At 57.8% G+C, this 23,974-nt stretch overlaps 1 protein-coding gene across 2 annotated transcripts in view; it reads right to left on the bottom strand.

Annotated features, from left to right (window-relative positions):
• The window catches only part of TTLL4 (tubulin tyrosine ligase like 4), a 38,372-nt gene extending 16,930 nt beyond the window's left edge, over positions 1–21,442 (bottom strand). The window contains exons 1-2 of one of the 2 annotated variants that reach the window (XM_030579352.1): positions 21,373–21,442; positions 781–2,230 (exon numbers count right to left, since the gene is read on the bottom strand). In XM_030579352.1, coding sequence (XP_030435212.1) covers positions 781–2,144 — 1,364 coding nt within the window. In that variant the 5' untranslated portion in view covers positions 2,145–2,230; positions 21,373–21,442. Of the gene's footprint in view, positions 1–780; positions 2,231–8,536; positions 10,046–21,372 lie in introns of those variants that run through there. The other variant, XM_030579353.1, reaches the window with a different exon arrangement.
• Between the last annotated feature and the right edge of the window lie 2,532 nt (positions 21,443–23,974).

Genomic DNA, 23,974 nt, shown 5'->3' with positions numbered 1-23,974 from the left:
AGCAGAGTGAGCCTGGCAGATCACTGGGGAAGCTGCAAAGATAGCGAGGTCTCTTTGATCTGGGATTTAGTCCTGAAGCTTTACCCACCACCTGACAGTTCACCTGCCATTCGTCCCTGCAGAGAGACAGGTTCTCCGAAGCTCAGGGCACTTCCCTTTCATCGTTAGCAGGTCCAATTAAACAGTTGCCTCTGTCTAAATGTTTGTTATTAGCACAGGAGACCAACCTGAGCAACCCCGTCTGCACCACAGGGCTACTGGTTCTTAGCACAGATCAGGAAACTGCTACCGCACACGGGCATTCGTGCTTGAAAAAAAACCGCTGAGCCAGCTGGCAGCTGCCTAATGCCATGCTACAGCAGTGTTACCTACTTAGTACGCAGACAGCTCTTCCCAAAGGGGAGGCCATATAACTGACAGAGGGGGAAACCGAGGCACGGATGGGCAGTGAAGAGACTGGCTCAAGGGAGTTAGGGGCAGAACCAGGGACAGAAGCCAGGCAAGCTGGCCGATTCCCGGTCTGGGGCACATGGCTTCTCTCAGTTCGACAGCTATAACAGATCATGGCACATGGCAACAGTGCTCCGTGGTAACCTGCTGCATTCTCAAGCAACCAGCTGCCCAGAAGAGTCCACACCCGAGTGTGGATCTGGAACGGCTCTCAGGACACAGAGAAATGCAGGCTATGCCTGCTGAGACATGCAGAGGGACCAAGGCGGCAGCAGCCCAGCTGACCCCCACAAAGGAGAGATCACAGAGAACTTTTACCAGGGTACTCACTCTGGCTCTCTCAGGGGAGCGGCCTGCTCCCACTTCGCATCCTTGCTCAGCTGGATGGTGGACATCTGAGCTGCTACCGCGGAGATGTCAGCATGGTGGGCTGGTTCGGTTTTCCCCACCAGGTCTCCACTGCTCGGGCCCAGGAAGTTCACAGTCCGACAGGGTGCGCTGGGGTCCCAAGAGTCAGAATTGGAGGCTAAGAGGCGGACGCTTATTCGTTTAGTGCAGACGGCGGCAATGTTAGGGCCAGCCAGGCTCAGGTTACTGCTTAGGCACCGGTTACCCAGCTCCAAGTTGAAGGGGGCGGTCGTTTCTCTTGGGCTCAGCTGGGCGAGGAGATGCTGTTTCCAGCGGCTGTTCCTATTGAATAGGTTGTACTGGAAGCCCGTGTTCATGAGGCAGGAGGTCTCAATCCTGTGGCCGAATTCGTTGTAGGTAACCTTCCTGCTCAGTTTCCTCACGGCCTCTGTGAGCCGGATCTCTCGTTCCTTGGCTTTTAAAGTCTGCACCCGGCTCTCACTGTCCTCCAAGTGCCAAGAGCTTTGCTCGGCTCGGAAGGCCACGTTGGGCTGAACTGGAGACAGGCGGGACATGGGGGTGGTTTGCTCCAGCACAAGGCCATTGCCTTTCCCAGATCTGTCCTCCAGACTCATGGAGGAGCCGTCCCCGGTCCCCCCACAATGGGACCAAGATATCGCCGGAGACCTGGGGGTGTTCTTCAGTTTCTTGTTCTCTGGCGACTGCAGTGAAGGCACTTTAGCACTGTTTGGCCGTAGGAAGGAGTTATTGTTTAGCACTGGTTTGTACTGGCCGGACGTTTGTTTACCTGAGCCTAGAGGAGTGCATTTCCCCCCTGAGCCGGCCTGCTCCCCAGCTGCACTCGGCCGGGGAAATGGTTCCACCGCCGAGGATGCCATGCCGTGGTCAGCCTGGAGCCCTCTGGGTGGGAAAGGAAGCTGTCGGCTCTCCAAAGCACTGGACCGTACGCAGATGGACTCGAGCCGCTGGTAGGGCTTGTGTCTGAAGTACGAGCGCCGATACAGCAACGTGCTCCCAGCGAGGTCCGGGAAGGGATGAGGCGGGGACCGGGAGAGGGGCAGGCTTCGGTCACTCAGGTGACTGCTGCATAACGAGACTGGGTACAAGAAGCAGGCGCGCTGGGGAGGGATCCCTGAGTGGAGTGGCCTGTGGTCTTGGAAAGTACTCACATGCTTTCTTCCTAGCTTCCAGATGGGCTTCACCTGCTGCTGAGCGAGGAACCAGGCCTGGCTCTTGAGGGGTCTCTCCGCAGCTGGAACGGGGAGTTGGAAGTTGCTTCCCTTTTTGAGGTCTATGCTATAGTGTTCCGGTCCTGCAGAGGCCATGTAGAGCCATAGCACACCAGGCAAGGGCTGACTCAGAAGAGGGACTCAGGTGGTCTCACCGTCATCTTCTCCAAGGTCCTGTCAGCCTGCAGCAAGGACACAGGAAGCAAAAGCCTTCAGCTGCAGCCTGCACCATTGGCAATGCACTCCCCGCCCAGCACCCAGGCAGGGGGAGATTTGTGCACGCTCAATGGACGGTACTACAGTATTAGAGGGGCCGGGGTAGGTGGGACTCCAGCTACCCCTGCCTATAACGGCTGCGCCCCTCCCCACGCTGCAGAGCGAGCCCATGGTGCCTCCTGAGCCTCTGCCCGGGCATCCAACTGAGAAGTGAATTGTGCTTCCTGGGGCAGGGGACCCTCGGGTGAAAGGCAGCATCTGACGTTCAGGGGGAAAATGAGGTCATTCCTCAAATGCCCAAGAGGGAGTGACCACCCACAGCAACATCTCGACCACCCCACCAGGTGTAGGACTGACAAGGAGACTAGCTTAAACCCACCTGTGGGGCCTTGATCTTCATCCTTAATGCCCAAACAGTCCAGCTAAAACCTCAGCTGATGCCACCTTCATCCCCTCCCCGCCCCCTGGCACTCTCCTGGGACACAGGCTGCAGAAGAGATCCAAAGAAATCCAACCAGAAAGAGAGGAACTCTGTCTATTCTGGGGGTTCTCGCACACAAGGCTGGTTACAAAATATTAACAGGCTCTTCGAATTCAGGTGATGGGGACGGGGGTAGAAGAATCTCAGGAAACTAGCTGGAAAATTCCGGGGTCACCCTCAGCATGGTATGAGCGACACACACTCCAGAGATCACGGGGAGAGAGACTGCGGATGCCAGACGGATTATACCATCTCCATCCACAGAAGCCCGTGTACAACTTACAGTGCTACCCCCCAAACAGAAAAGCAAGTTTGCCACCCATCCTTTTGGTGAGAACGGCAATTTTAGAAGAAACACTATTGCTGAAGTGAAAACTACACCTAGATCAGAGCGTGGCTTGACCGCTCCCCTGCGTCTGCACACAGGCCGATTCAGCGTGTTACCCCTGGACGCAGCACACTGCTCAAGGACTGCCTGTTGAAGCTCTCCCAGGAGCTAGCTCAGATGAGAGCCACACAAAGTCACTCACAATCCAATGCTTCCCAGGACAGATGGGAAGATCCAGGGCAGCAGGAAGCAGGCAGAGCTTCTCTGGTCTTAGTTCTGAAGTCTCAGAGATGGAAGTTCTCTCCAGACTGGACACAAAGTCAAAGGAAAAGCTGGTCTCTTGCACAAAAGTGGATGCAGCAAAGACCAGCTCTTTGAAAGAGCTCTGCCCACACAAAAGCCTTTACTTTCCTAGCCAAGTCCAGGGGGGAAGCCCCATTTCACTGCTGCTTTGCAGTTTCGCTAGCAGGCACAAAAGAACAGATCCAATTGCCAAAAAATACAGCCACAGCGAAATGAGTCAGCAGATGAGACATTCACACACAAGCCTGATTCAAGACTGGGACAATACAGCCAAACCCCTTCGAACATTGTCCGGTTTACCCAGGGTCGATTGATTTAAATCACAAGTCAGGAAGACTCAATTTAATCATTGTTTTCTACATAAAAGTGCATTCTTGATGGTTGTTATAACCTCAATACATATTCTTCACAACTCAGAGACAGAGGTAGGCTTCATTTGTAGAAGGTACACACTATACATTTTTAAACAGTGATTTATTTTGAAAACTTTTCGGATTAGTTTTACAGCTATATCAGAAAATGAGTGATTGTTTGGTTATTTCATTTATCAAAGGTAACTGAAGCAGATATTTATGAAGTCACTGGGAGGTGAACTGTCTCCAGTTCAACAGGTTAATCATTAATATTTAGAGGATTTTCTTGCCATACTGTATCAAGAGAAGAACATCACCAGACATTTACATTGTTTTCTTTAACTAAAACATTAAATATTCTGGATTTTTTTCTTCAAAGCAAACATATAATATTTTAACAAAGCAAGCATATATGTCCCTCGCTTCTCACATTCAGCTCCAAAATTATTCTCTTCCTCCAGATCTATTCCACCCCCAACAATCTTCTATTCATTGAACTTTCTGAAACTTTGCACTTTTAGAGAGAGGTAAGGCATTGACTCTGTGTACACAAATTTGCAGAGGGACAATAGGGTTGAGGTCTGTTATTTCTCACCTCTATATATTATTTATTTATTTAAAAATATTTTTGCTGTTAACAGGCTTATCATCTCTGGAGACCCAAATCCATAGTTTGAGAACTGCAAAACGAAGCGTCTCTGATGGTATCTTCTAGACTGAGCACTGAGTCCCACTGGGTAGATAGGAAGATTAACCTAAATAATCGATACAGAAGCCCCTGAAACTCCATAAAATTGGGTCCCTAATCCATGAACTATTGGAACTCATCTACAAAACTTTCTTAAACATGACATGAATATATTGTCTCATATTATAGAATTAGAATTTATAACTCTATTCCATGATGAGAGATCTGAGCTATAATGCGTCTTAATTAAAACTATCTTTAGATAAAATGCTTTTTGAATAAAAAACACCTATCAAAAAAATCAGATTTAAAATAAAAAATGTATTTTTTAAATTTTTTTAAATAATTGATTTTATCCACCCTGGGTTTACAGCATTCAACAGTTGCAGCATTCCTGACTCCTGCGTGCAGGTCTTGAGATCACGGTCCTTCTCTTAAAGACCCAGCTCCTGGAGTCATGATTATGTGAAAGCAGCAAAGAATCCTGTGGCACCTTATAGACTAACAGACGTTTTGGAGCATGAGCTTTCATGGGTGAATATCCACTTCGTCAGATTCATGTAGTGGAAATTTCCAGGGGCAGGTATATATATGCAAGCAAGCTTGAACTACCTCATTATCTCTATCAGGGAGGATGAGGCCCTGTTCTAGCAGTAGAGGTGTGAAAACCAAGGGAGGAGAAACTGGTTCTGTAATTGGCAAGCCATTCCCAGTCTTTGTTTAATCCTGAGCTGATGGTGTCAAATTTGCAGATGAACTGAAGCTCAGCAGTTTCGCTCTCAAGTTTCTCACCCTCCTGGTTGCAGAGAAAGGCGTGAACATGTCACCTGCGTGTGCTCTAAAGTCTCAAGCCTGCTCTACATTCGAAAATAAGGTCTGTTTACCAACGATCGCTGACCTAGCGCTGTCTACTGTCTACGTGAGGACTTAGGTCAGCTTAACTATCTGGCTCGGGGTGGATTTTCCCCTGCTCGGGGAGGTGGATTACCCATGCCGATGGCAGTGTCTATGCTGAAGTCCTACAGAGAGCAGCGGTGCCGCCACAGCGTTTTCAGTGTAGACAAGCCCCCAGACACCAGAAGACGAAATAAGACCCCAATATATAGTCTTGCAACATTTCATGATTTTTAAGCCAATCTCACCATTTTGGGGGCCTACCTCCACCTGTAACCACTTATACTGTACCTGGCCATTCCTTGGGGGGCTGGGGGGCAGCCATACTGAAAGGAGATTCCACTAAGATAAACAGAGCAGTGTCTACATTAAACGCACACGCAAAACCAAAACCCTACCAAACCAACACACTCCCCTGTGCACACCTGGGGAGAGGGGGAGCACGTGGGACAGATGTTAGTCACATGGTTTAATGCACGACTGGAAAGTGCCCAGATACTGCGGTGATGCAAACGAAAGAAGAACTCGGACAGAACAGAATTAGCAGGTTGGATTAAATCCCAAGCGTCCGTTTACCTTTCACCACTCAGGAGCCTTGCTCTTTTTAACTGTGCTACGCCGTTAGCGGGAATTCCTGTACAAAGACACTCAAACATGGGGAACGTGGCAGGCAGAAAGCGTGTTAAGTTTAGCACAAGCTCGCTTTGGAGCAGGAGGAACAGAATTTTCCCTGTGAAGAGCCCTGACAGCTCAGAATATTGGCAATGGGAAAGGAGCCCCATGCAAACTCAAGGCCAGTTGAGGAGATAGCTCTTCAGAGAGAGTGGACTTGGCCAGATGAGCAGAGCACCAAGCAGGGATCATCTGCAGACCTGAACTCTCCCAGGAGTTAATGGATTTCACAGCCCTAGTACCAGCACCTCCAGCCTGAGAGCAGCAGCCACTGAACTAGGGGAGACGTGGTCTCCCTGGAGTCTTTGTTCACATCAGACGACTTACTGCAGTGGCAGGCTCTGCAGAGAGGTACGGAATGACACAGGCCACAGGGACTGAACCGAAGCGCTCTCTCTGAGTCAGGCCCAAGACAGAGGCTGTGTGGCTGTCTTCAGCTGGGAGTGCACGATGGTTTCAGTCTCCGTGGATGCCAAGGTGGCACCCTTCCCCTGCAGTACTCACTAAGGGGGTGTCTACATGGCAGCCGGGAGCATGCTGCTCAGTGGGATTCACGGAGGCACTAGCTCTGCTCGAGCCAGCAGGCTGAAAGCAGCAGCGTAGCCAGGGCAGCAGCCGGGCTAGTCGCCTGAGCACAAACCCATCCGGCCCCCCTGGGTACATACACGAGTCGTAGCTTGAGCTGCCACCCCGGCTCCAGTGCGTTGAGCAAAGCGAACGCGTCTGTCTGCCTGTGCTGTGACACGCTTCAGGCTGCAGTGTAGCCATACCCAAGGAAAGCATCCAGAGAATCCACCGATGGCTCATTATCTGGACTCTACTTAGCTCCCACTAACCCGAGGAGTTAGAAGCACGACACCTTTGGAGTCTCCCCTTTCAGATCTTTCTGTGCTGCTCTCCCCAGCTTGTGCGCTGGCGAGGAAAGGAAGCCGCTCAGAGCAGGACTGCAGTGCACCGCTCTTTCTGCACACCATGTGCACAGCTGCAAAGACCTACAAGTGAGAGCGTGTGAAATAGCTGCAGGTCCCCACAGATGAACAAGGTCCATGCGCCTATGGACTCCCATCCTGCTTGCTAGTATTCGCAGCATCACAATAAATGCTCCCACACAAACCTCACCATCCACAGGCTCAGCAGTGCACCAGCACAGTGGATAGCGCAGACCCGCCCTCCTACAGACGGCGGCCCGGAGGTCCTAACAGTTCTATACGGATCCGTCAACAATGCAAACAAGTAGCACAGTGGAGGTTTGCTCCCGGCAGAGAGAATCAAGCCTGTTCCACAGAACAAAGTTGCGTGGTATTGTGTTACCTAGTCTGCACCCAACAACACATTCCTCCTTGTTGTGACATTCACACCGCTTAGCACAGGACAAAGAGACTGAAGCCAAGACACCATGAGCGGCTGGGATTGAGTTACTCCTGGTAAACAGATCACTGAATATTTGCGTCCAGGTCTCATTCCCCAGGCACACACAGACTGCAAAGGCACTGGAGTTCTGAAGCTATTCCAGGGGACAAACCAGGTTAATCTGAGAAGAAACAGTGTGAAAAGGAGGGAGGAAAGAAACCTGCCACTCAGGCTATGGCTGACTAAGGGCACGTCTCCACTTAAACCTCGCAGCAGCACAGCTGCAGCACCTCCGTGTAGACACTACCCTGGTAAGAGGTGCTCCCCGCAGGTATCAGTCATCCACCTACCCGCGAGGCAGTCGCAAGGCTGATGAAAGCACTCTTTTGTCTCGCTCCCACCACCGCAAGTTGGGCCAATAAAAGACATTCCCTCCCCCGCCCTGTCTCGCTAACACTCCCCACAAGCAGTTGTACGGCATAGTTAGCAGTATAACTGATACTAGAGTTCTAGCAGTTAGCTTCCCTGTGTAGACAAACTCACAGAGAACGCGCGTGGGCAGAGATGGGGAGGAAGGAGAAGTGAACCATGCAGAGATAAGAGTGAGACAACTCCGAGAACGGGAAATAAACAATTCATGGGGCCACTGGCAAAGCACAGGACAGACAGGGACCAACTCTCCGAGGAGAATTCTTCAGTAGCTGGAGATTTTAGGTACCTGCTTCCTCATTCAAAGGTACACTGTTCTCGAGCCAACTAACTGCCAAGCAATCACTAAAACTGTGGCAAAGCAAGTTCGACTGGACAAAGCTTTGCACCACCTTTGGGAACAACCCCTGCCTGGCCCCAGGGAACGGGCTGGCTTATCTGAGAATTTTCCATCTCTACCATCTAGGATTTCACTGCTATCCTCAGTGTGAAGGGAAATGCCATCGCCCCCCAGAGGAGAGAGCAAGCCTCTCCTGAAGGCACCCCAGGTGCATGGCATAACACAGGTCGTGCTAACCGACACCGGGGAGGTAAGAACTGGGGAGCAGCATGACAAAAGAAGCATCTGCCAACAAAGTCAAGCCACAGGTTCGAAAGCACTGAAACCGACTAGCCACAATCCATGTCCTGGGCTCTTCCTGCAGGGGACACGGCAGCTGCCAGGAACAGGCCACCCTGCTCTGGAGATTTCTCCCTGCCCCCATTAGCACTTACTCTGCATCTGAAACAGAGCCAGATATTGCTACCGCCACGTCCTCTAAAATCTCTCGGGCAGTCTCATCTTCCACCGCTCTGTTCCGTGGGCTGTCTCGGCCACCACCGCCAGGTGCAGGAGCTGGGCTCCACTCGGGCTCACAAATCAGCTGCAGAGCTGGAATCTTTATTGCTGAACAGACCAGCTTGCCTCTCAGCTCCCAGGAAAGCTGGCAGGGCTAAGAGTCAGAAAGAAACACTCCTAAACTAAGGAAGTTGGATCTGGACTCATGGGGACGCATACAGGGCCCCTGAAGACCATCCTTAGACAGCTCCCGAGTAGAGCTGCTCTTTGGTATAGTTACTGGAGTTACAAAGCACCTTTAATGTTGGGCCAAGCCCTAGTGGATTCAGCAGGAGTTTGCCATTGCTTTATAAGCACCATGCAGTGTGCGCACGGGGATAGTGCGCCGTCTCCAGCGATTCTCCCCAGCTCTGCCTCTACAGCCGCACGACAGGGAAAGACAGAGGAGGGAGGTTTTCCGTTTGGTACTTCCCATGTGCTGCCAGGGCAGTGCTTTACGAACTGCTCCCTTGGGCGCACTGCCCCCTTTCCCACCCACGGCAGGGCCCGGTGCCTGTATAGCTCACAGCTGTTCTCCAAGCGAGTGTAATGCCGGCACCTGGGACAGGGTTCTGGTCTGCACACGGGAGTGAGCACCAGTGTAACCAAACCTGGGATTTTAAACCCACGCAAGGGATCGCCCAAATCGCCTGCAGCACTTGGGATGCACATCCTGCAAAGGGCGTTTGCATGAGACTTCCTGCTGGATTTGAAAAGGATCCCAGAGTAACTGGTGACGGTCCGAGCTTCAATAGTACTTAGCATTCAGGCAGCGCTTCCCCTCCGGAGATCTCCAAGCACTTTGCAGAGCCGGATTTTAACAATATCAACGTGGGGCTGAATTGACTTGAGGGGGTCATTTTAAGCAAGTCTAATCGGAGGGAGTTAAGAGAGCAGCCCACGGGACAGGCTGTTAATGTTACTACAAGGAGAACAGGCCAGCCACCAACAGGAAGGCGGCAGCAGACACTGCCCATGCTGGAACCAGGCACTGCATGCAGTTCACCCATCTGGCTTCGCTGTCTGCTTACTGCTGAATGAAGACTCTGGGGGAGGTGCATCGGCTCACAAAGCAATCCGTCAATTAGACAGCTGGACCCTAAACCAGATACCCAGCCGGACAAGCCCAACCATGCTCAGGCTTGTTTTCCCATTCACAGTGGGATACAGTGGGGGCATTGAGTGGGAGGTCACCACACAGACTTGAGAGATCTGGATTCTAGGCACAACTCTGCCACAGACTGTCCCTGCAGCCTCTGGCAGGTGTGCATCTCCCCCAGCCATATTCGCATCAGTGCAGGCACACTGGGGCTTCAAGGACACCGAGGTCTTCAGCTGGAAATGGCTGCAGAGTTCTGTTACCGGGAGCTCTCAGCATGGCCTCAGGAACACTGTCATGCTCAGCCTGAAATCCTACCACAGCACTTTTCTGCAAAGGACACGCATCAAGGAAGTGCAGAGCAGAAACATGACTCAGCAAGTCATCCCCTATCAGTGCGCACACGGGACAGCGAGAGAGCAAGGCCATAGGGGACACGTCCAGCTGCTGTACTGACTGCAGAACCAGCAGCAGGGGGCAGTCCACGCCGCTCCGGCAGCTGCAACATTAGGGCTTGGGCCTCTGTGCAGTTTCTATCCCACCCCACGTGCTGGGCAGCAGAGACCCCTCTACAAACCCCCGGGCAGAGGCCAACAGCAGCAATGACGGATGCTCAAGTTTTGCTTCACCAGAGGTCGCATCTACTGCATCTCTGTGCTGATTCCGGCATGCAGCCACCGACAAAAACCTGGCGGGGCCCCAGCACTCAGCTGTATCCTCAGCTGAGCAGTAACACAAGTCATGAGAATCACCAGAACGGAGCCACATCTCCACTGCACACACCACACGTCAAACACAAGGCTGGGGAAGCTATTCGGCTGCTCCATAAACAGGCCTGATCTGACACCCACGGCAGGACGTCAGAGGTGCTCAGCTCAGAGGAAAAAAGACTTGGAATTTGCCTCTGTGCTTCTTTAAGGCGTATAAAGCCAGCTTGACCATCCCCCCCACACCATCGCCACCCACACCCACACCCCCAGTGTTTATTTTAACTTAAGCGAAACCTGATTAATTGAGGGGAGGGGTTGTCAGTCCCACTGTTGTGAACTCTTCTGGTTTTGTTCACACCTATGCCAGCCACTTGGGGGGAAGAAAAGCTCTTCTGCTTTAAGATACAGCAGCTTCCAGGCCTTCTCAGCCTCATTTCTGGATCGGACTCACCCAGGAGCCCCTCCACCCAAATCAAGAGAGGCCAAGACTTGACTTTCCTGATATTTCTAAGATAAAAATCTAACTTCTTAACAATCTTTTGCTGCGTCAGGAAGTGTCAAGGGGACTTGACTCCGTTCCCCCCTCCCTGCAGATCGCCATTACTGCCCAGCTAAGCAGACTACAGAGGATGTTCAAACACAAACACACCTTTACGTGAAATAAGAAAATGGGGCAGTTAACACCTGTTTCTGTTTGAATGACCCCACACAGGTTTGGACAGAAAAAACCACTGAACATTTTAGGGGTGACGGCAGCCCGGGCGATAGGTGGAGCTGTGGGGGAGGGGGGACAGGTGGGACTGCAGAAAAGCTCTTGGGTTGGTCGGCACAATAGCGCATAAAGTGGTCGATGTGACTTGCCAGGATTTCAAGTATCAGAGGGGGAGCTGTGTTAGTCTGGATCTGTAAAAGCAGCAAAGAATCCTGTGGCACCTTAAAGACTAACAGACATTTTGGAGCATGAGCTTTCGTGGGTGAATACCCACTTCGTCGCATGCATCTGAGGAAGTGGGGATTCACCCACGAAAGCTCATGCTCCAAAACGTCTGTTAGTCTATAAGGTGCCACAGGATTCTTTGCTGCCAGGATTTCAGTACACCTGAGAGTGTGCAACAAAACCTTGTAGAGAAACTTCATTCCAACCAGGGTGGGGGCCAACTTCGGTGATGGGGCTACGACTGCTGAGCGTGCACGCGGAGGAGAGGTGGCTGAAGGTGCATCAACAAGGGCTCAGGACAGTGGTCACCAACCTGGCTCACCATCTCCAGTCGGGCTGCCGCTAAGACCGGCTCCCTGCCTGCCGCAGCCCCATGCCGCTCCCAGAAGTGGCCAGCGTGGCCCTGTGGCTCTGGGGTGGGGGACAGAGTTCTCCACGCGCTGCTCCTGCCTGCAGGCACCACCCCCGCCGCTCCCACTGGCCGGGAATGGGGAACTGTGGCCAGTGGGAGCTTTGGGGGCGGTGCCTGCAGAGAGGGGCAGCGCACAGAGCCACATGCACCCCATCCCTGTCCCAGGGGCTGCAGAGGCGCATTGGCCCCTTCTGGGAGTGGCGTGGGGTCGGGGCAGGCAGGGACCCGCCTTAGCCTCGCTTCGCTGCCGACCGGGACCTGCCCACGGTAAGGGCCGCCTGGCAGGCAGCCACATCCCAACCCCCAGCCCTGAGCCCCGTCCCAGAGCCTGCACCCCAACCCGGAGCCCCCTCCTGCACCCAAACACCCTCCCAGAGCTTCCAAGCAGTTCTCCAGCACAAGCCCCTAATGCAACTGTCCCTGTAGGTCATATCTGTGACCTCTGCTGCCCAAGGATTACAGTGCCTAGAAGCCCACCTCCCATTTAAGAGCCCCAGCACACGTGGAAAATGCCTCTTTCCTGGCCACCTCCACAAGCCTCACTCCAGCTCTCCCCGGTGCTGCAGCTTGGGCCAGGAAGGAGACCCTAGCTCTCCGGAGGAGGGGAACTGGTGCAGGAACAAGGCAATGGAGAACCGGGGGTACAGCAAAGACGAAGGCAAAGGAAAGGCTTAGCAGCAGACAAAGGAGCACAACCTGAAGTTTGAGGGGTGCCCCCAAGACATGCCAGTTATGACCAGGTCGAAGCTGGACTACACCGAGAAGCCGCTGTCACCCTGGAAAGCAGCCAGAAAGCACTCTCAAACCCACACTCCTCATGCTGTGTGCTGGGAATCAGGAGCGAAGCAGCGAGGACCGTGAGCCTATCCACACAGCCCAAGGTGGGGAAAAGCACGACACCATAGTGCTTATCGTCCGCTGCCCCCGCCCCAACACCAAACAGCAGCTCCCTCTCCGTCTGCTTTACCCTGCCCTCGGCTGCCACAGCCCTGAGATTAGACAGGTGGGCAGAAACTGCACCAGGGCATCACACAGAGCGATCACACACAGAGGGAGGCAGTCAACCCCTCCCACAAGGCCTGGAGCCGCAGCTACCCCAAAAGCGCAGCATCTAGTTCCAGGCGCCGCATGTCACCAGACATTGCCAAGCTGGAAGGAGTTCAGGGACGAGCCACAAGAATAATTAGGCAGCTCCGGGGACCAACTTGTGAGGAACAAAATCTGTTTATCTTGGCTAAGCAACAACCAGGAGCCAGAAGAGTCTTGCTGATACCTGCAGGGTCTAAACCAGGGGTCGGCAGCCTTTCCGAAGTGCTGTGCCGAGTCTTCATTTACTCACCTTAATGTAAGCTTTCGCGTGCCAGTCATACATGTTAACGTTTTTAGAAGCTCTCTTTCTATAAGTCTATTATATAGAACTAAACTATTGCTGTATGTAAAGTAAATAAGATTTCTTAAATGTTTAAAAAGCTTCATTTAAAATTGAATTAAAATGCAGATCCCCCTGGACCGGTGGCCAGGACCCGGGCAGTGTGAGTGCCATTGAAAACCAGCTTGCGGGCCGCCTTTGGCCCCTGTGCCATAGGTTGCCTACCCCTGGTATAAACACTAAGAAGGGGAGGAATTATTGAACAGAACTGGCATCTGACAATGGTGAGGAAGGGGACAAACAGACGGCTGCTTCTCAGGCACAACCAGGCTCACTGGACAGTTACCTTCCCTACCTGTTGCATCTTGTCCAACTCAGACTGTAAACTCCCTGGGGCAGGGACTGTCCGTACACGTTTCCGCTGCCCCTAGTGGATTAGGGCCCTGATCAGGATCCCAGGGCCATGCAATACAAACAATTCAATCTGGAACAGAGGGGTGTAACTGGGCCACGTCAGATTAAAGCGAAAGGGAAGATGGTGCTGCAGCGTGTGGGGACCAATCTCCTAATCAGCTCGTGTAACATTTGAAACTCAACTGGCTACAATGTCAGTGACGGGACAATAAGGAACAAACTCTCCCCTGCTGGCTTCCCCACCTCTGGCTACTTGGACTCCCGGCCAGGCTGGAGGCAGAGCTCAGCACCGATTTCTAGGCTGTTCTCAGTCCCTTCTGGGCACAGCTCCCCTGGCTGAGTCACAAGTTCCTTTATCTGACAGCAGAGCAGCGACCAAGGGTTCCCACGCTCAGCAGGGCTCCTCCACCTCAGGAGACAGAAAAGAGGAGGCCCAGATGCTGCCTTCACATCCAGCTGTGCAGCTCTCACTAAAACCTCGGCCTCAGCGACCAGTGACTGGTGCTGTCAGATCTCAGCGGGGGTGACCCAGTCAATCGCCCGGGTGGCCTATGCTGGCGCGCAACCTGCTGTACGTTTGTAGATTTATCGATTCTGAGGCCAGAAGGGACCACTGTGCTCAGTCAGTCTGTCCTGCAAAAACACAGGCCATGGACCAACTCCCAGCAATTCCTGCATCAGGCCGGTAACTCATGTTCTGGCCACTCTAGCTTTGATCTCCCCCAAGCAAGAGAACTCTCACGACTTCCCTCGGGGCGGCTCTGCCAAAGCCTGATTCAGCTTCATGTCCAATTTCTTCCCAGCTGTTCAGCTGGAACGTTCCCTGTTCAGTCACTCACTCAGCGGGCTGGAAATGTAGGTGTGGGGGCGAGAGGGGTGGCTGCATTACAGAGCCTATGCTAGCATAGCCCCCTACTGCGCACACAGCCTGCCCCACCACCAGGGGGTTTTCCCCCTCCCTGAACAGCTTAACTGAGGGCAGAAGCCCTCCTCTGTCGACATCGCAGCGTCCACACTGGGTTTTATCGGCACAGACGCGTCAGGCAGGGACATGGTTTTCACACGCCCCGACCGACGTAGATATGCCAACACAACTCTGAAGTGCAGACTAAGGCTAAGTCTACACTACAGAGAGAGTTCAGCCTATGTTAGGTCAACCTACAGCCACCCCATTCATTCCTGCCGTGGCTGATGGCCACACTGCCCTCAGTGCGCGGTCCTCACTAAGAGTGCTTCTGCTGACCGAAATAGGGGCAGCGTGGAGGGCTGAGAGCCAGGGCTCTCAGCTCCTCACAACTCCCCACTGGGAACCCAGCTGCCCCCCCGGAGCTTCTCACCTCCCCACTCCCAGCTGCAGGGCAGAGTGGCCACCCAAGGCTTCTCACCTCCGGCAGGGAGATCCACACCCACAGTCTGGTTGGCTCCTGCGCTCCGAGTGGGGAGCCGGGACCCCGGGAGGCAGCCGAAACCAGGAGCGTGGGTGGCAGCCCAGCTTGGAGCAAAGACCGGGCAGCAGCCAGGCCCCAGAGCTGGGAATCGGCTTCCTTGTCAATGTCCTGGGTCCTCCAGCAGAGCCATGAAATGGATGAGCCAGCCAAGGGCAGACAGACAGTGCCCGCATAGCCCCTGGTGGAGGTGGTTTTCTGCTGTCGGCACAGCCAGGGAGGTCCATCGGTGGGCAGGCGGGAGAAGCGCCGTGTGCCCACCTCCGCCCGCTTGGCCACAAGCCCTGACTGTCGTGGCGCAGACACAGCCTAAGGCTGGGAGGTGAACACGCGGCTCTTCACGCAGGACCAGGCAGGGCACTCGGATGCTGCAGAGGCTGAGGCCCGTGACCCGAACCCCCATCTCTAAGTGGGAGGACGGCAGACTCGGAGCTACTAACAGCCCAGGCTTTGGCAGAGGGGGCAGGAGGCATTGCCTCAGCAGCTACCCTGCGGGAACCGTTAAAGAACGGCTTCAAACAGCAACATCGGGGCGCAGCTCACGCCCAGGCCAAGCGGCAGGGCAGCGATACCGAGGGCACTGCTCTGCCCCGGGCCAGGCGTGGGCGGCGCCTGCTGCCAGCCCCAGACATCCAGCTGTGCCCTGGGGACATGCCAGCCGAGGTCGGCGCCCCCCACATTGGGCATCCAGCTGTGCCCTGGGGACATGCCAGCCGAGGTCGGCGCCCCCCACATTGGGCATCCAGCTGTGCCCTGGGGACATGCCAGCCGAGGTCGGCGCCCTCCACCCACATTGGGCATCCAGCTGTGCCCTGGGGACATGCCAGCCGAGGTCGGCGCCCCCCACATTGGGCATCCAGCTGTGCCCTGGGGACATGCCAGCCGAGGTCGGCGCCCCCCACATTGGGCATCCAACTGTGCCTTGGGGACATGCCAGCCGAGGTCGGCGCCCTCCACCCACACTGGGCATCCAGCTGTGCCCTGGGGACATGCCAGCCGAGGTCAGCCCCCCCCCACATTGGGCATCCAGCTGTGCCCTGGGGACATGCCAGCCGAGGTCAGCGCCCCCCCCATCGGGCATCCAGCTGTGCCCTGGGGACATGCCAGCCGAGGTCAGCCCCCCACCCCCACATTGGACATCCAGCTGTGCCCTGGGGACATGCCAGCCGAGGTCGGCGCCACCCACCCACATTGGGCATCCAGCTGTGCCCTGGGGACATGCCAGCCGAGGTCGGCGCCCCCCACATTGGGCATCCAGCTGTGCCCTGGGGACATGCCAGCCGAGGTCGGCGCCCCCCACATTGGGCATCCAACTGTGCCCTGGGGACATGCCAGCCGAGGTCGGCGCCCTCCACCCACACTGGGCATCCAGCTGTGCCCTGGGGACATGCCAGCCGAGGTCAGCCCCCCCCCACATTGGGCATCCAGCTGTGCCCTGGGGACATGCCAGCCGAGGTCAGCGCCCCCCCCATCGGGCATCCAGCTGTGCCCTGGGGACATGCCAGCCGAGGTCAGCCCCCCACCCCCACATTGGACATCCAGCTGTGCCCTGGGGACATGCCAGCCGAGGTCGGCGCCCCCCACATTGGGCATCCAGCTGTGCCCTGGGGACATGCCAGCCGAGGTCGTCGCCCCCCACATTGGGCATCCAACTGTGCCCTGGGGACATGCCAGCCGAGGTCGGCGCCCTCCACCCACACTGGGCATCCAGCTGTGCCCTGGGGACATGCCAGCCGAGGTCAGCCCCCCCCCCACATTGGGCATCCAGCTGTGCCCTGGGGACATGCCAGCCGAGGTCAGCGCCCCCCCCCATCGGGCATCCAGCTGTGCCCTGGGGACATGCCAGCCGAGGTCAGCGCCCCCCCATCGGGCATCCAGCTGTGCCCTGGGGACATGCCAGCCGAGGTCAGCGCCCCCCCCATCAGGCATCCAGCTGTGCCCTGGGGACATGCCAGCCGTGGTCAGCGCCCCCCCCATCGGGCATCCAGCTGTGCCCTGGGGACATGCCAGCCGAGGTCGGCCCCCACCCACATCGGGCATCCAGCTGTGCCCTGGGGACATGCCAGCCGAGGTCTGCCCCCCCCATCGGGCATCCAGCTGTGCCCTGGGGACATGCCAGCCGAGGTCAGCGCCCCCCCCATCGGGCATCCAGCTGTGCCCTGGGGACATGCCAGCCGAGGTCAGCGCCCCCCCATCGGGCATCCAGCTGTGCCCTGGGGACATGCCAGCCGAGGTCTGCCCCCCCCATCGGGCATCCAGCTGTGCCCTGGGGACATGCCAGCCGAGGTCAGCGCCCCCCCCATCAGGCATCCAGCTGTGCCCTGGGGACATGCCAGCCGAGGTCAGCGCCCCCCCCATCGGGCATCCAGCTGTGCCCTGGGGACATGCCAGCCGAGGTCAGCGCCCCCCCATCGGGCATCCAGCTGTGCCCTGGGGACATGCCAGCCGAGGTCAGCGCCCCCCCCATCAGGCATCCAGCTGTGCCCTGGGGACATGCCAGCCGAGGTCAGCGCCCCCCCCATCGGGCATCCAGCTGTGCCCTGGGGACATGCCAGCCGAGGTCGGCCCCCACCCACATCGGGCATCCAGCTGTGCCCTGGGGACATGCCAGCCGAGGTCAGCGCCCCCCCATCGGGCATCCAGCTGTGCCCTGGGGACATGCCAGCCGAGGTCTGCCCCCCCCATCGGGCATCCAGCTGTGCCCTGGGGACATGCCAGCCGAGGTCAGCGCCCCCCCCATCGGGCATCCAGCTGTGCCCTGGGGACATGCCAGCCGAGGTCAGCGCCCCCCCATCGGGCATCCAGCTGTGCCCTGGGGACATGCCAGCCGAGGTCAGCGCCCCCCCCCATCAGGCATCCAGCTGTGCCCTGGGGACATGCCAGCCGAGGTCAGCGCCCCCCCCATCGGGCATCCAGCTGTGCCCTGGGGACATGCCAGCCGAGGTCGGCCCCCACCCACATCGGGCATCCAGCTGTGCCCTGGGGACATGCCAGCCGAGGTCGGCGCCCCCCACATTGGGCATCCAGCTGTGCCCTGGGGACATGCCAGCCGAGGTCAGCCCCCCCCCACATTGGGCATCCAGCTGTGCCCTGGGGACATGCCAGCCGAGGTCAGCCCCCCACCCCCACATTGGACATCCAGCTGTGCCCTGGGGACATGCCAGCCGAGGTCAGCCCCCCACCCCCACATTGGACATCCAGCTGTGCCCTGGGGACATGCCAGCCGAGGTCGGCGCCCCCCACATTGGGCATCCAGCTGTGCCCTGGGGACATGCCAGCCGAGGTCGGCGCCCCCCACATTGGGCATCCAACTGTGCCCTGGGGACATGCCAGCCGAGGTCGGCGCCCTCCACCCACACTGGGCATCCAGCTGTGCCCTGGGGACATGCCAGCCGAGGTCAGCCCCCCCCCCCATTGGGAATCCAGCTGTGCCCTGGGGACATGCCAGCCGAGGTCAGCGCCCCCCCCATCGGGCATCCAGCTGTGCCCTGGGGACATGCCAGCCGAGGTCAGCCCCCCACCCCCACATTGGACATCCAGCTGTGCCCTGGGGACATGCCAGCCGAGGTCGGCGCCCCCCACCCACATTGGACATCCAGCTGTGCCCTGGGGACATGCCAGCCGAGGTCAGCGCCCCCCCCATCGGGCATCCAGCTGTGCCCTGGGGACATGCCAGCCGAGGTCAGCGCCCCCCCATCGGGCATCCAGCTGTGCCCTGGGGACATGCCAGCCGAGGTCAGCGCCCCCCCCATCAGGCATCCAGCTGTGCCCTGGGGACATGCCAGCCGAGGTCAGCGCCCCCCCCATCGGGCATCCAGCTGTGCCCTGGGGACATGCCAGCCGAGGTCGGCCCCCACCCACATCGGGCATCCAGCTGTGCCCTGGGGACATGCCAGCCGAGGTCTGCCCCCCCCATCGGGCATCCAGCTGTGCCCTGGGGACATGCCAGCCGAGGTCAGCGCCCCCCCCATCGGGCATCCAGCTGTGCCCTGGGGACATGCCAGCCGTGGTCAGCGCCCCCCCCATCGGGCATCCAGCTGTGCCCTGGGGACATGCCAGCCGAGGTCTGCCCCCCCCATCGGGCATCCAGCTGTGCCCTGGGGACATGCCAGCCGAGGTCAGCGCCCCCCCCATCAGGCATCCAGCTGTGCCCTGGGGACATGCCAGCCGAGGTCAGCGCCCCCCCCATCGGGCATCCAGCTGTGCCCTGGGGACATGCCAGCCGAGGTCAGCCCCCCACCCCCACATTGGACATCCAGCTGTGCCCTGGGGACATGCCAGCCGAGGTCGGCGCCCCCCACATTGGGCATCCAGCTGTGCCCTGGGGACATGCCAGCCGAGGTCGGCGCCCCCCACATTGGGCATCCAACTGTGCCCTGGGGACATGCCAGCCGAGGTCGGCGCCCTCCACCCACACTGGGCATCCAGCTGTGCCCTGGGGACATGCCAGCCGAGGTCAGCCCCCCCCCACATTGGGAATCCAGCTGTGCCCTGGGGACATGCCAGCCGAGGTCAGCGCCCCCCCCCATCGGGCATCCAGCTGTGCCCTGGGGACATGCCAGCCGAGGTCAGCCCCCCACCCCCACATTGGACATCCAGCTGTGCCCTGGGGACATGCCAGCCGAGGTCGGCGCCCCCCACCCACATTGGACATCCAGCTGTGCCCTGGGGACATGCCAGCCGAGGTCAGCGCCCCCCCCATCGGGCATCCAGCTGTGCCCTGGGGACATGCCAGCCGAGGTCAGCGCCCCCCCATCGGGCATCCAGCTGTGCCCTGGGGACATGCCAGCCGAGGTCAGCGCCCCCCCCATCGGGCATCCAGCTGTGCCCTGGGGACATGCCAGCCGAGGTCAGCGCCCCCCCCATCGGGCATCCAGCTGTGCCCTGGGGACATGCCAGCCGAGGTCGGCCCCCACCCACATCGGGCATCCAGCTGTGCCCTGGGGACATGCCAGCCGAGGTCAGCGCCCCCCCCATCGGGCATCCAGCTGTGCCCTGGGGACATGCCAGCCGAGGTCTGCCCCCCCCATCGGGCATCCAGCTGTGCCCTGGGGACATGCCAGCCGAGGTCAGCGCCCCCCCCATCGGGCATCCAGCTGTGCCCTGGGGACATGCCAGCCGTGGTCTGCCCCCCCCATCGGGCATCCAGCTGTGCCCTGGGGACATGCCAGCCGAGGTCAGCGCCCCCCCCATCGGGCATCCAGCTGTGCCCTGGGGACATGCCAGCCGAGGTCAGCGCCCCCCCCCATCGGGCATCCAGCTGTGCCCTGGGGACATGCCAGCCGAGGTCAGCCCCCCACCCCCACATTGGACATCCAGCTGTGCCCTGGGGACATGCCAGCCGAGGTCGGCGCCCCCCACATTGGGCATCCAGCTGTGCCCTGGGGACATGCCAGCCGAGGTCGGCGCCCCCCACATTGGGCATCCAACTGTGCCCTGGGGACATGCCAGCCGAGGTCGGCGCCCTCCACCCACACTGGGCATCCAGCTGTGCCCTGGGGACATGCCAGCCGAGGTCAGCCCCCCCCCACATTGGGAATCCAGCTGTGCCCTGGGGACATGCCAGCCGAGGTCAGCGCCCCCCCCATCGGGCATCCAGCTGTGCCCTGGGGACATGCCAGCCGAGGTCAGCCCCCCACCCCCACATTGGACATCCAGCTGTGCCCTGGGGACATGCCAGCCGAGGTCGGCGCCCCCCACCCACATTGGACATCCAGCTGTGCCCTGGGGACATGCCAGCCGAGGTCAGCGCCCCCCCCATCGGGCATCCAGCTGTGCCCTGGGGACATGCCAGCCGAGGTCAGCGCCCCCCCCATCGGGCATCCAGCTGTGCCCTGGGGACATGCCAGCCGAGGTCAGCGCCCCCCCCATCGGGCATCCAGCTGTGCCCTGGGGACATGCCAGCCGAGGTCAGCGCCCCCCCCATCGGGCATCCAGCTGTGCCCTGGGGACATGCCAGCCGAGGTCTGCCCCCCCCATCGGGCATCCAGCTGTGCCCTGGGGACATGCCAGCCGAGGTCGGCCCCCCCCATCGGGCATGCAGGTGCCTGTGAGGAGGGGACAGGACCGAGGGGAAGTCGGGTCTCTCGGGCGGGGGAAGGGAGCTGGGCCCCCCAGCACAGGGGAGGCGGTGGGACCCCACGGGGGCGGGGGGCTCAGCAGTAGGAAAGGGGGCGGGGTAAGGTGAGATCTGGCCTGCTGGCCCGGGGGGGGGGGGGAGCTGGATATGGGGGGGCTGCGAGGGGCGGGAACTGGGGAGACGGGGGGCCTGGCCCGGGGGGGAGGAGGAGCCGGACACGTGGGGCGGGGGGGGGGCAGCCCGGGGGGGAGGGGCCCCTCGGACTCACCAGCTCGGCGGGGCGGGCGGCCTGGGCCCCACCCGGCTTCTTCCCGCGGCGCCAGGCTCCGCGTGCCGGGCGCCCAACCGCCGGCCGTTACCATAGAGATCTGGGGCGGGGCCGGGACACCACGTGCTCCCGTCACTGACACCACAGCTCCCAGCATGCCTCGCGCCCCACAGAACTACAACCCCCAGCATGCTCCGCGCCCCATGGAATTACAACCCCAGCACACCCCAGGCTAGCAAAGCGCAGGACTCCCAGCCTGCCCCGCGCCGCATGGAACTACAACACCCAGCATGCTCCGCGCCGCATGGCCCCACGGCCCCCAGCACATCCCATGCTAGCAAAGCGCAGGACTCCCAGCCTGCCCCGCGCTCCATGGAACTACAACCCCAGCATGCCCCGCGCCGCATGGAATTACAACCCCAGCACACCCCAGGCTAGCAAAGCGCAGGACTCCTAGCCTGCCCCGCGCCCCATGGAACTACAACACCCAGCATGCCCCGCGCCGCATGGCCTCACGGCCCCCAGCACATCCCATGCTAGCAAAGCGCAGGACTCCCAGCCTGCCCCGCGCTCCATGGAACTACAACCCCCAGCATGCCCTGCGCTAGCAATGAGCAGGGCTCCCAGCATGGCTCTGCTGGCGCTGGGCTCTGTGGCCAGCAGGGCTGATGGGCGATGGGTCCAGCTCTGGGGTCTGGCCCCCAGGCTCCACCTCACCAGCCACAGCCGGCCAAGCCAGGGTTCGCTCGAGGCCCCCAGCCGGGGTTCAGACCTGGGCGTGAAGCCGGCCAGTTGCCCACCAGCACTGTCCCCTCGGGTTCTCCTCCAGGATGTGCATCCACACAGCCCCCTGCCCCGCACAGTAGTCCCATGGTCAGGCTTCCCAGCCAACCCCCCGCCTCACGGTTCAGGATTCAGAGAGCAATGCCCATGGTGCCCCCCATTTCACAGGAAGCAGGTGGATGGGTTACAGCAGGGGTCAGCCACCTTTCAGAAGTGCTGTGTCTTCATTTATTCACTCTGATTTAAGGTTTCACGTGCCGGTAATACATGTTTATGGTTTTAGAAGGTCTCTTTCTATAAGATATAACTAAACTATTGTTGTGTGTAAAGTAAATAAGGTTTGTAAAATGTTTAAGAAGCTTCATTTAAAATTAAATTAAAATGCAGAGCCCCACGGACCAGTGGCCAGGACCCAGGCAGTGTGAGTGCCACTGAAAATCAACTCATGCGCCACCTTCGGCATGCATGCTTTAGGTTGCTTACCCCTGGGTTATAGCCTGTCCCTGCAGTTGGTTCTTGGGCAATACCCGCTAAGACAAAGATGCAGCACAGAGCATCCCCACTCCCTCTCCAATGCCCGTCTGTCTGTATGTGGTGGGGGCTAGAAGTGCTGGGGAATCTCTCCAGCTGTGCTCATAGACAGGCACACTAAGCAGATAGTAAAGCCACCTCTGGGGTAGAAGTTTATGGATTTATCTTGCCACCAGACTGCAGGTCGGAGATGACAGCTGGCAGCACTGGGCAATACAGGAGGCAATGCACTTTCACAGGTGCCCCACCTCAGATGAGACAATAAATAGAGTTCTCTAGCACCCCAACCCTGGCATGTGCCCAGGTCAAAGATAACGATCCCACAGTTTTCTAAAAGAGATGGGGAGAATGTCAAGGTCCCAGTCCACCAAATAGGCATGAATGACCAAAGCCATGTGTGAGCCAGCATAAAGAAGCTCTTCCCTAGACGGAGATGTAGTACTTCATCTGATCAAACAAGCAGATTCCATGAGAGGAGTAAGGGGAAATCATGCCTCACCAATCTATTAGAATTCTTTGAGGGGAGTCAACAAACATGTGACCAAGGGTGACCGCAGGAAAACAGTGAGGTGGCAAAATTTGGAGATGATACAAAATCACTCAAGATAGTTAAGTCCAAAGGAGACTGCAAAGAGTTACAAAGGGATCTCACTAAAGTGGGTGACTGGGCAACAGAATGGCAGATGAAATTCAGTGTTGATAAGGGGCAAAGTAATGCACACTGGAAAACATAATCCCAACTATACAGACAAAATGATGGGGTCTAAATTAGCTGTTACCATTCAAGAAAGAGATCTTGGAGTCACTGTGGATAGTTCTCTGAAAACATCTGCTCGATGTGCAGCGGCAGTCAAAAAAGTGAACAGAATGTCAGAAACCATTAGAAAGGGATGGATAAGAAGACAGAAAATATCATACTGCCTCTATATAAATCCATGGTAGCCCCACACCTTGAATACTGCATGCAGATGTGGTCGCCCCATCTCAAAAAAGATATGGAACTAGTTGCCAGGAGATGTTGTGAAGGCCAAAATTATAAGGGGGTTCAAAAAAAGGACTAGATAAATTCATGGTTGACGGGTCCATCAACGGCTATTAACCCGAATGGGCAGGGACAAACCCCCTGCTCTGGGTGTCCCTAAACACCAGACTGCCAGAAGCTGGGAGATGAGATGGATCACTCTATGATTGCCTGTTTTGATCATTTTCTCTGAAGCACCTGGCATTGGCCACTGTTGGAAGATGGGCTGATGGACCATTGATCTGACCCAGTCTGGCCATTCTTGGG

Source organism: Gopherus evgoodei, chromosome 11, assembly GCF_007399415.2.
Source record: "Gopherus evgoodei ecotype Sinaloan lineage chromosome 11, rGopEvg1_v1.p, whole genome shotgun sequence".
Taxonomy (NCBI): domain Eukaryota; kingdom Metazoa; phylum Chordata; order Testudines; family Testudinidae; genus Gopherus; species Gopherus evgoodei.
Note: the sequence above shows the minus strand (reverse complement) of the source record. Positions and strands in the feature narration are given on the sequence as shown.